This window comes from Schistocerca nitens, chromosome 4 (genome assembly GCF_023898315.1).
Source record: "Schistocerca nitens isolate TAMUIC-IGC-003100 chromosome 4, iqSchNite1.1, whole genome shotgun sequence".
Lineage (NCBI taxonomy): Eukaryota > Metazoa > Arthropoda > Insecta > Orthoptera > Acrididae > Schistocerca > Schistocerca nitens.
The window spans coordinates 700291507-700304566 of NC_064617.1; the positions used below are offsets into that span (position 1 = coordinate 700291507).

Genomic DNA, 13060 nt, shown 5'->3' on the forward strand with positions numbered 1-13060 from the left:
CAGTTGAGTCACATCAAATACGACAGAAAAAGCAGTTAAGGGAGATCGAAAGAACCAAGGAACATTTCGTCACTGTTGTTGGGTTGCCGAGGCCAGTTTGAGGCCAGAGGCCTTACCATGGTGACTCGTAGGGGTAACTAATTTTTTGTCCAGTGCGCATGCAAAAGCAACTAAGCTCCCATGAAAACCACATAAGAAACGGCATTGTCAAGCAATAAAATGTGTTGGATGTAAACGATTACTACAGATGTCAAGATAAAGGTGTCAGCTCGGTAAGGACAGCTGGGACATGTTTGCTACTTACACACGCATGATGGCGTCGACCTTGTCATCAGGCAGCGAGTCCAGAATGGAGGAGAGCTGGTGCGCCTGTAGGCCGGGCTTGTAGAAGGCCTCGCCGATCTGCTTCCGGTGGCAGTGCGCGAACGCAGTCGACACGTGCACCAGCGCCTGCCGCAAAGCACAAGACACCGCTGCTCACACTCTTGTCCGTACTACATGTACGCACTTATAATCCGCAATGCAAACCGCAGAAGAATGGTGTATGCTAGCACTACACACACACACACACACACACACACGCACGCACACGCACACATACACGTTCACTCCTCATGCTAGTGTACTCTCCTATCCGTCCATGACTAGATCACTAGGCTTAAGCTGAACCTTTTATTTGGACTGTTTCACACGCTTGAAGAGATCGTTTACTGATGTGCAAAAACCGCCATAACGCGTATACTTGCCGACCAATGTGACCAAGCGGTTCTAGGCGCTTCAGTCAGGAACCGCGCTGCTGCTACGGTCGCAGGTTCGACTCCTGCCTCGGGCGTGTGTAATGTCCTTAGGTTAGTTAGGTTTAAGTAGTTCTAAGTCTAGGGGACTGATGACCTCAGATGTTAAGTCCCATAGTGCTTAGAGCCATTTGAACCACTGAACGCGTACACTTCAGTATGCAGTTCTGGTTGCCCTTAGTAGAGGGTACGTTCTGAAAGTCTTCTATGAACTTCAGAGTAGCCACTCATGAGCTGCCCAACGTATTTATGGCACGGTGGCTTAGTGAATTTCGTTGTGCCTTTCTGTAAAATTCCCATACCGGGCAAATACTTGCATCACAAATCAAAAAGTTTCTTTTTTGAGCTTAAACACTGCCTCTTTCTTGTCAGACAGACGTGAAACCCATCAAACAACCCGTACTTCACAGTTTGATGCACTACTGTCTTGTAAGGTATTCCTTACATAAAGGAACAACATCGGACCAAAATCTTTTCAAGCCCATAGCAGTCTGGTTGTTGGCATGCCACTAAAATATTTAGGTGGTTTCTTTCCTTTACATCACCCATAACATTAACCCAAAGATATTTAAGAGCTATCACCGCTTGTAGTGATTTAGTAACCAATTAGGGGGTGCTGAAAAACGTAAAATCCCTTGAAGCTTTTTAAATAAAACAAACGGTATTAACAGCCTAGATCATTATTCTTCACGTCTATATAATTATTTCTCAACAGTCACAAAACACTTTTTCCCAACGAGAGACAAGAGTGTTAACACCGCCACTGTGAAATGTTCGACTGACGGGGCCAAAATCTCAGCTCTGCTTGCACCACGTCATAGCTTTGAGAGTGAAGTCGTTGAAAGAGTTCTTTAAGTTTTGAAAACAGATGAAAATCGAATGTGGAAAAGTCGGGACTGTATGGAAGATCATCGATACAGTGAATCCAAAGTGTCAGATTGTTGCAGATGTCACAGGACTCTCGAGTAGTTTAGCATTGTCGTACTGAAGGAGAGGATGCTCCATGCGTGGATAAACTCTTAGAATTCGAAACTCGCTTACAGCCCACTGTTTCTGATGCACCGACGTAGTTACGAGTGCGTTACACACTGCCATGCTACAATTGTAACGTTCGCAGTCCTCTAGACGCATAAGTCTGCAAATACGTATGTAGACGTGTAAAATAAAGATGTAGGTAGTAACACTACTGGCCATTAAAACTGCTACACCACGAAGATGACGTGCTACAGACGCGAAATTTAACCGACAGGAAGAAGATCCTCTGATATGCAAATGATTAGCTTTTCAGAGGATTCACACAAGGTTGGCGCCGGTGGCGACACCTACAACATGCTGACATGAGGAAAGTTTCCAACCGATTTCTCATACACAAACAGCAGTTGACCGGCGTTGCCTCGTGAAACGTTGTTGCGATGCCTCGTGTGAGGAGGAGAAATGCGTACCATCACGTTTCCGATTTTGATAAAGGTCGGATTGTAGCCTATCGCGATTGCGGTTTCTCGTATCGCGACATTGCGGCTCGCGTTGGTCGAGATCCAATGGCTGTTAGCAGAATATGGAATCGGTGGGTTCAGGAGGGTGATACGGTTCGCCGTGCTGAATCCCAACGGCCTCGTATCACTAGCAGTCGAGATGACCGGCATCTTATCCGCATGGCTGTAACGGATCGTGCAGCCACGTCTCGATCCCTGAGTCAACAGATGGGGACGTTTGCAAGACAACAACCGTCTGCACAAACAGTTCGACGACGTTAGCAGCAGCATGGACTATCAGCTCGGAGACCACGGCTGCGGTTACCCTTAACGCTGCATCACAGACAGGAGCGCCTGCGATGGTGTTATCAACGACGAACCTGGGTGCACGAATGGCAAAATGTCATTTTTCGGATGAATCCAGGTTCTGTTTACAGCATCATGATGGTCGCATGCGTGTTTGGCGACATCGTGGTGAACGCACATTGTAAGCGTGTATTCGTCATCGCCATACTGGCGTATCACCTGGCGTGATGGTATGGGGTGCCATTTGTTACACGTCTCGGTCACCTCTTGTTCGCATTGACGGCACTTTGAACAGTGGAAGTTACATTTCAGATGTGTTACGACCCGTGGCTCTACCCTTCATTGCCGGCCGCGGTGGTCTCGCGGTTCTAGGCGCGCAGTCCGGAACCGTGCGACTGCTACGGTCGCAGGTTCGAATCCTGCCTCGGGCATGGATGTGTGTGATGTCCTTAGGTTAGTTAGGTTTAAGTAGTTCTAAGTTCTAGGGGACTAATGACCACAGCAGTTGAGTCCCATAGTGCTCAGAGCCATTTGAACCATTTTTTTCTACCCTTCATTCGATCGTTGCGAAATACCACATTTCAGCAGGATAATGCACGACCGCATGTTGCAGGTCCTGTACGGGCCTTTCTGGAAACAGAAAATGTTCGACTGCTGCCCTGGCCGGCACATTCTCCAGATCTCTCACCAATTGAAAACGTCTGGTCAATGGTGGCCGAGCAACTGGCTCGTCACAATACGCCAGTCACTACTCTTGATGAACTGTGGTGTCTTGTTGAAGCTGCATCGGCAGCTGTACCTGTGCACGCCATCCAAGCTCTGACTCAATGCCCAGGTGTATCAAGACCGTTATTACGGCCAGAGGTGGTTGTTCTGGTTTATGATTTCTCAGGATCTGTGCACCCAAACTGCGCGAAAATGTAATCACATGTCAGTTCTAGTATAATATATTTGTCCAATGAATACCCGTTTATCATCTGCATTTCTTCTTGGTGTAGCAATTTTTATGAGCAGTAGTGCAAAAAGGGCTGCTGTATTTAAAAAGCCATAAGAGTTTTCACGTAAAAAATTCGGAGTAATTACTTTCCAGCATGCCCTAGTACATATTATTTCGACATTCGTACTGATTATTATTTTCTAGCAGTAAAATAATTTCGGAAAATCAAATTATATGGTTCGGGCTTCTACGTCATCCTTCTCGGCGCCAATACGGCCAGTGAGAGACTATATAGAGAATTTACGAAAGACTGCATCAATTTCCATATATTTATTGTGGCCTCTCAACAAATCTTTGATTTTGGTTGATTTTGTGATAAAGGTGTCTTTGATCTCTTGCATCCTTCGCAACCTTCTTCAATGCCTACAAATGGTTCAAATGGCTCTGAGCACTATGGGACTCAACATCTTAGGTCATAAGTCCCCTAGAACTTAGAACTACTTAAACCTAACTAACCTAAGGACATCACACACACCCATGCCCGAGGCAGGATTCGAACCTGCGACCGTAGCATCAATGCCTACAGGTCTAAAGCTTACCGTACAGAATGTATTGATTTTATGCAATGATACTGCATTATTTGTCCCCAGAGATGAATGCCTGACGTTAATTGCTGATTGCTCATATAACCTGCAAATTGTATTCTGCCACAATTAATAAGCAAAGCTATTTTCCTCCCTCTTCTTAACTTGCCATAATAGCCTGATTCTTGCATCTACATTGCACGAATTGAAAATTTCGAGTCTGTAAGCTACTGGGATACCTAAGACGTTCCCTTTACGAGGCTATCTTCTAACCGTCCTGAAAAATTTTCAGAGAAGTTGTTCAGTATAAGAATTCATGTCGTTCACTCCTGTTTTCAGATGTTAAAATAGAATAACAGCTAATAAATTCTGATAATTCTTGGTAGCAATTAATATTTTATCTTTAACTAATGATTTAATTTATTAGAAATAGATTTTTGTTCTTTTAGTTTTATTTAGTGCAGCAGTTTAAGGAACTGTAGTACAGTTGCTCAGAAACTGCATGAAAAACTTGTGAGGGTGTTGCAGGGGTGGTTGTTCCGACAAGTAATTGTAAATAAAAATATCGGTACAGTGAACTGTTACCGATTTAATTAGCATTTAAGTTGGACTATCACGTTGCTGCGTGGGCAAATTCAATCAGCCAGCCAAAGACAACGTCACCAAACGTGTACCTCGCTTGGTTTCCTAACTTAAATTATTCACTTTCGGAAAAGGTGTTTTTTAACTGGTACTGAGCATTTGAACAAGTGGTAACTCGCGGGTTCACAGATACCTGTCCTTACCGCATTTTAGCTCGTGCAAGCGCTTGAATTTGCGCCCGCGACGACGTGATACGCTGTCTTTAACGCTAAATAACTCGGAAACAGCGCAACGTATCGAATTTTTTTCTGAACAGTTATTGGTCAGCATCGCCTCTCCTGCAACACCCCTATAAGCTTTTCAGACTTATTCGGACCATCCGTATACAAGCCAATTAGTTTTTGTTATTGACTGTGAGGTATTAAGTTGATAGTTTGCACTTTAGGAAATTAGATCTTGGTTCAAAACAAATTGTAGCAATGAAGTACAAAAATAAAACAGTATTGTATTCAAAATTACACTATAGGAAATTAGATCTTGGTTCAAAACAAATTGTAGCAATGAAGTACAAAAATAAAACTGCTGTATTGAAAAGGATGCACCATTGATTTTTTCCCTTTATTCTTTTTAATTTGTGGTTGGCAGCGGTACGTGCCACCCTTGAGCCAGAACCATTATTACTAATAAACGCAGTTTCAAACTTTTGAAAAACATTAAGTATTTACATGATTTTTAAAATCGTTATTATTATGATAATACACTGATTACATTAAAAAGATTTGTTTTAAGAAAATACTAATAAAATTGATGAACCGGAACGGATATTTTGGCAGAGGGGAGGTATCATTGCAGCAGAACAGCTGATATTTGAGAATGGCGAAATTAGGTGGTTGAAAAACAAGGGTATGGGACAGGTGTAACTGAGTAGGATGTTAGACAATCGAAATGAGAAGGGAAGACTAGGAGAGTATGGGGAGGCAAAGAGGGAGCCTTGGTATCGGGGAGGATAAGGAGTTGATTAGATCCATTAGGGGCGGCAGGGGGATATCAGTGTTAGGGCGGATTTCATTGTCTGGGAGAGGAAGTCTGTAAGAACCGAGCAGGGAGAGTGTATAATTGTAGGGTTGGTGGGATGTGTTATGTAGGCGTAGAAGTATTCGAAGATTGGAAATTAGAGGACAAATTGTGCGCTTGCTGTAGTTAACTTTGTGAGTAATACAGGGTGTTTCATAGTTTCTATTAGAGGCAACTCAGCCATAATTTTTCCCGAGGGCATGCAGCTTTACTGTATGATTAAATGAAGATTAGATGGGTAGATCACATAACTAATGAGGAGGTATTGAACAGAATTGGGGAGAAGAGGAGCTTGTAGCACAACTTGACTAGAAGAAGGGATCGGTTGGTAGGACATGTTCTGAGACATCGAGGGATCACCAATTTAGTATTGGAGGGCAGCGTGGAGGGTAAAAATCGTAGAGGGAGACCAAGAGATGAATACACTAAACAGATTCAGAAGGATGTAGGCTGCAGTAGGTACTGGGAGATGAAGAAGCTTGCACAGGATAAAGTAGCATGGAGAGCTGCATCAAATCAGTCTCAGGACTGAAGACCACAACAACGACGACATTGACTGTAGAGGGACTAAGTAGGTAAAATTGTAGTAAGGAACAAACGTCTGGTCATAAGTTTGAAGACAGGAAAGTGATTCTATCTCCCGCTTCATAATATGTGCACAAAATGAGAAGAGAGCGTTTGTCGTCAGTCTTCGTTGTAATTATGATGTCACATACCAGTTTCGTCCGCTACAGCAACGGTTGCGAAAAACACGTTCGCAGTGAGGAAGTTTCACTGTAGTACTTTACGGACGCACCGCTCTATCGATTCGGAAGGGGATGTCGTTGGTCACGCAGAAGAGGACCCGACGACGTGTCCATGCCATAGGCTGCTGTATAGCACACAGGTCACACTCATTATCTACGATTTGTGTGTACCGTGAAGCGTCTAACAGTTTACGCGTAGAATCGGTCAGTTCACTTTATAATCAGATCTGTTGTCGAGCATCAAGTCACAAGCTGCTCGGTATCAGAAAATCCAGCTAATATTTTTTAACTGTAGCTTAACAAATAACATAATTGGAATAACAAACTTCTGTATGATGTTCGTGATACTGACACGTGCTTAATAACATAACAGTCGAGTTATTTTCTTCTCATTAGTTACCTTTCTGTCATGGCTAAAACTACTGAATTAAAAAATACATGTAATTACCGAGACAATTTAAAGCACAGTGATTCTTAATGTATTCTGTTATTGGCGACAACTTGGAAATAACCGTGAAAACTACTACATAATGGAAGTAACATTGAAATTTACGAAATACATAATTACTAAATTTTGTATTACAAAAAGTAATCACGTTTCCAGGAATTTACACCTGAGTAGAAGGCATATTTTGTCAAAGTTACTGGGCTGAGGACATACATAAATAAGTATTGTTTAAATTGCGCCGTAACGTACAATTTACAAACACAATTGATCGGTATCGATGTTAATACCAAAATTCTATTTATATTTTTACGCTGTTAAATTATTTGAACACCAATGAAAAAGTCACGTCGGCAAAAAGACTAAATCGAAAATACGGTTTCGTCAAGAAAGTGCCAAATACACTGTAGTCAAATTAGCTGTACTATTAACGACCAAAACTCTAAAAACATATTTCGATAATTGATCGGTGATACAATATATGATCTATTCAAAAGAATCAGTAGCATGTGTTCTGTTTTTTACAGGAATACAGTTTTCTAATAAACAATTGGGTAAGGAAGTCAAATTGTAGTAGGTGTATGGATACTGGGAGTTTGAAAAAGACCATGGACGTTCCTGAGGCCAACGTAACTTGTAATGTGGATGTCTGAAAGGAAGTATGTGTCTCTTACTCTGTATTTACACTTACTGCGCAACACTGCTGAAAAGTGTACACTATATTGCACTAGGTAGATATTGTTCTACCAGTGAATAGATGGAAATGTATAAAAAACCTTTATGGACAGCATTTTTGAGAGGTAACGGAGGACACTAAACCCATGTTACACAAATTGTAAGACCCGCGAACACACAACGCACATTTTCAACTTGGAAGACACTAATGTAACGAAATATAAGTACAAAAATTTCAGTTTGGCCCATTTAGTTGATCTGTAGAGAAAATCTCACGACCTGTGAGTGCACTTCCAATTTCCAGAGAAGAAAGTGATCCTGTCTTCAAAGTTATTTTACATGTAAACGATACACTGCAGGGAGTGGATCCTTTATCAAAGCATTATCTACTAATTCCTCTCTACAGGCCCTAGGAGCTATAACAGGTATTGTGAAACACCGTACACGCGATATACAGAGGTGTGCAGTCTGCGTGAGGAGGGAAAGGAAAGCGATTAGTAGTACAAGGGGATAAACCAGTGCAGAAAGCAAGATGGAGTGCATGGCGTTCAAGGCTTTGGAGATAATTCCATTCACTTATGATGGTATTCTACGCTGAGGTGACGAAAGTCATGGGGTACCTCCTAATATCGTGTTAGACCTCCTTTTGCCTGACTTAGTGCAGCAACTCGATATGGCAATGACTCAACAATTCGTTGGAAGTCCCCTGCAAAACTAATGAGCCATGCTGCCAATATTGCCGTCCGCAATTGCGAAAGTGTTGCCGGCGCAGTATTTTGTGCACGTACTGACCTCTCCAATATGTCCCATAAATATTCGATGGGATTCATGTCGCTCAGATTGTCCAAACTGTTCTTCAAACCAATCGCAAACAATTGTTGCCCAGTGACATGGCACATTGTCATCCATAAAAATGCAATCATTATTTGGGAATATGAAGTCCATGAATGGCTGAAAATGGTCTCCAAGAAGCTGAACATTACCATTTCTCTTCAATGACTGGTTCAGTTGGACCAGAGGACCCAGTACATTCCCTGTAAACACAGCCCATACCTTTATGGAGCTACCACCAGTTTGCACAGTGTCTTTCATTCATGCCTTCAGCCTATTTTTCCCTCCTTAAAGCGTCAGAATTGCCAAGGCTCTCGAGTACGGAATAACAAAATGGTTCAAATGGCTCTGAGCACTATGAGACTTAACATCTGGGGCCATCAGTCCCCTAGAACATAGAACTACTTAAACCTAACTTACCTAAGGACATCACACACATCCACGCCCGAGGCAGGATTCGAACCTGCGACCGTAGTGGTCATGCGGTTCCAGACTGAAGCGCCTAGAACCGCTCGGCCACAACGGCCGGCTTCTTGTTGACAACTTGGGTCCGTGTCTATCAGCTCTTACCAACTGAAATCGAGATTCATCTGAGCAGACCACGGTTTTCCAGTCGTCTAGGGTCCCAGGAGAGGCGCTGCAAGTGATGTGCTGTTAGCAAAGGTACTCGCGCCGGTCATCTGCTACCATAGCCCATTGATGCTCAATTTTGCTGCACTGTCCTAACGGATACGTTCGTCTACATTTCACATTGATTTTTCTGGTTATTTCACCCAGTGGTGCTTGTCTGTCAGCACTGACACCTTTACGGAAACGCCACTGCTGTCGGTCGTTAAGTGAAGGCCGTCGGCCACTGCGTTGACCATGGTAAGAGGTAACGCCTAAAATTTGGTATTCTCGGCGCACTCTTGACACTGTGGATCTAGGATATTGAATTCCCCGACGATTTCCGAAATGGAATGCCCCACGTGTTTAGCTCCAACTACCGTTCAAAGTCAGTTAATTCTCATCGTGCGGCAGTAATCACGTCGGAAACCTTATCTCGTGGATCACCTGAGTAAAACTGACAGCACCGCAAATGCACTGCCCTTTTATGCCTTGTGCGCGCGATACTACCGCTACCGGTACATGTGGGTATTGCTATCCCATGACTTTTGTAGTCTCAGGGTATATATATAAATGCGTCCCTCATACAGGAGGCGGGAGTCGAGAGAGTACTCACCTTGAAGTTGGGCATCTCCTTGGCGAGCTTGATGACGTCCTGCGTGCCGCGCACGTTGATGGCGGCGGCATAGCGCAGCGGCTCGTCGAAGCGCACCGAGGCGGCCACGTGGAAGACGACGTGCACCTGCGCCAGCAGCGCGGCGCGGTCCTGCTCCCGCAGCCCCAGCCCGGGCAGCGCGCAGTCGCCCTCCACCGGCGCCAGCCGCTCCTCCAGCTTCGCCACGCGGCTGCGCACCTGGTCGAACAGCTGACCCAACGCGCCCCGCACCATTACCTTACCGTCCACTCGCCCGCTACACCTACCTTATGCTACAAGACTGAGCATCAGCGAGAAAAGATTAACATAACAATGAGAACTTGTGAGCAAGCATTTCAGGAACCTTAAGGAATATCAGACACAGAATGGAGTCGAAGCAGCACTCAGTATTCCAAACACAAGACTCATTTTATGAGTTGTCCAGAAAGTAAAAGTACTGAGTTTCTGATGGACAAAAGAATTTTTTTAACGGACAAATTAGGCAAAATGGCTCAAATGGCTCTGAGCACTATGGGACCTAACATCTGTGGTCATCAGTCCCCGAGAACTTAGAACTAGTTATACCTAACTAACCTAAGGACATCACACACATCCATGCCCGAGGCAGGATTCGAACCTGCGACCGTAGCAGTCGCGCGGTTCCGGACTGAGCGCCTAGAACCGCGAGACCACCGCGCCCGGCACAAATTAGGCAGTACTGCGTTCACGGATAAGGTGTTGGCAGTAGGAGAAGATGTTGTCAGTAGAACGCGCGCTCGCATCTCTCACTCCGCTAAAAACTCTTGTAGTAGTGTGTTAAAATGAGTGACTCTAGTCCTTTTCCGTAGGCCTCAAGATCAAGAGCGTAATCCAGTTTATTTCAAAGAGAAACGTGCCAGTCTAGATTTTTTTAACGAAATCAAAACTGTCTATGGGGGACGATGGGATGAATGGTATTAATGTATACAACTGGTTAATGTGCCAAAACGAATGTTCATGATGAACAAGCGAGTGAGTGTCCCCCAATCGTCAATGATGATGTGGTGAACAAGGTCGATTGCTTTTGGGTGAGATGAACGCAATGTTTTCACAAATCTCCACACCTGCTGTGCATGAGATCGTTATTTTTCGGAAATTGTTTGCGAGGTGGGTACGAAAACAGCTCACAAATAAACACAAAGCCAACAGAATCGCATCTTCACGCAAATTTCTCGATTGCTTCCATCCGGAAGGTGAACAATTCTCTGACTGTACGATGTCTGACGACGAAGCATGGGTGGCACACTACACCCATGAAACGAAAAGATAATCAATGCAGTGACGGTATCCCTCTTTACCCTTAGCTGAAAAATTAAAAACCATCATGGCCTCTGTCTTGCCGAACCGTAGAGGGAGTCTCCTCGTCGAATTTTTGTCCCATAGGGAAACAGTTAATCTACATCTACATCCATACTCCGCAAGCCACCTGACGGTGTGTGACGGAGGGTACCTTGAGTACCTCTATCGGTTCTCCCTTCTATTCCAGTCTCGTATTGTTCGTGGAAAGAAGGATTGTCGGTATGCCTCTGTGTGGGCTCTAATCTCTCTGATTTTATCCTCACGGTGTCTTCGCGAGATATACCTAGGAGGGAGCAATATACTGCTGGACTCCTCGGTGAAGGGATGTTCTCGAAACTTCAACAAAAGCCCGTACCGAGCTACTGAGCGTCTCTCCTGTAGAGTCTTCCACTGGAGTTTATCTATCATCTCCGTAACGCTTTCGCGATTACTAAATGATCCTGTAACGAACCGCGCTGCTCTCCGTTGGATCTTCTCTATCTCTTCTATCAACCCTAACTGGTACGGATCCCACACAGGTGAGCAGTATTCAAGCAGTTGGCGAACAAGTGCACTGTAACCTACTTCCTTTGTTTTCGGATTGCATTTCCTTAGGATTCTTCCAATGAATCTCAGTCTGGCATCTGCTTTACCGACGATTAATTTTATATGGTCTTTCCATTTTAAATCACTCCTAATGTGTACTCCCAGATAATTTATGGAATTAACTGCTTCCAGTTGCTGACCTGCTATTTTGTAGCTAAATGATAAAGGATCTTTCTTTCTATGTATTCGCAGCACATTACACTTGTCTACATTCAGATTCTATTGCCATTCCCTGCACCATACGTCAATTCGTTGCAGATCCTCCTGCATTTCAGTACAATTTTCCACTGTTACAACCTCTCCATATACTATAGCATCATCCACAAAAAGCCTCAGTGAACTTTCGATGTTATCCACAAGGTCATTTATATGTATTGTGAATAGCAACGGTCCTACGACACTCCCCTGCGGCACACCTGAAATCACTTTTACTTCGGAAGACTTTTCCCCAATGAGAATGACATGCTGCGTTCTGTTATCAAGGAACTCTTCAATCCAATCACACAATTGGTCTGATAGTCCATATGCTCTTACTTTGTTCATTAAACGCCTATGGAGAACTGTATCAAACGCCTTGCTGCACAGTACTATGAACCCATAAAAAAAACTACAGAACAAAAGAAGAAAAACTTCAACGAAGGAAGTGTGCTTACTGTATGACAATGTAATCCCACACAAAGCCAACGCCACAAACGAGGTCTTGGATTCATTCGGTTGGGACCACTCAGCTCAGTTCTCTGATATGGCGCATTCAAATTTTTGGCTTTTCACCTCTCTAAAGCTGTTTACGGGAGGAATAAAGTTTTTACCGTCGATGAGGTCCAGAGTGCCGTCAATGTGCCAAAGGGGCTTCGAGAGACTTTTCTGACGAAGGTTTTCACGAAGGTATCAGAAAGCGCATCCCTCGACTGATGGGGTGCACTGAGAACGAAGGCGACTACGTCGAAGAATAGTTTTTGATGTACACCTACGATCTTTCAAATTTTTCATAAATACACTGCCTTTTCGACTTTTAAGTAATTGAGTTTCTGATCATGCTTCATTTTAGTACAATATCGAGTAACAGTAATTATTTTACGTAGGACTGATATCTAGGATTAACTGCTCGACGAAAACAGACTGTACCAGCAAGACCTTACAAATATCCCAGGAGTTGTTGTTCCTTAACATGCTGTGCATCGCATGCTCAGAGCTGATGGTCTGCATGTCAGACATTTCCGCTCAGAGCGTAGCGTAGAAGAAGCCGTTTATTTTTCAGTCAGCAAACCCGAGATTGGACTATGCCTCAAGACAAAATGATAGTGATACTCGAAGCACATTAGTCTGAGTGGTAACTGAGAGTAGGCGCAATCACAACAACGTCGCAAATAAGGAACAGTTTGATGGGAATTTCTGGTTAAAGTTCTTCTTGGGCGAATGTAAGAAGTTTCGAATTTTCATTCGTGTCGCAG

General features: G+C 43.8%; 1 protein-coding gene across 1 annotated transcript in view; it reads right to left on the minus strand.

Moving 5' to 3' along the window:
• The window catches only part of LOC126251510 (fatty acyl-CoA reductase wat-like), a 225445-nt gene that overhangs the window by 48857 nt on the left and 163528 nt on the right, over positions 1–13060 (minus strand). The window contains exons 4-5 of the mRNA XM_049951985.1: positions 9669–9917; positions 305–450 (exon numbers count right to left, since the gene is read on the minus strand). Coding sequence (XP_049807942.1) covers positions 305–450; positions 9669–9917 — 395 coding nt within the window. The remainder of the gene's footprint in view (positions 1–304; positions 451–9668; positions 9918–13060) is intronic.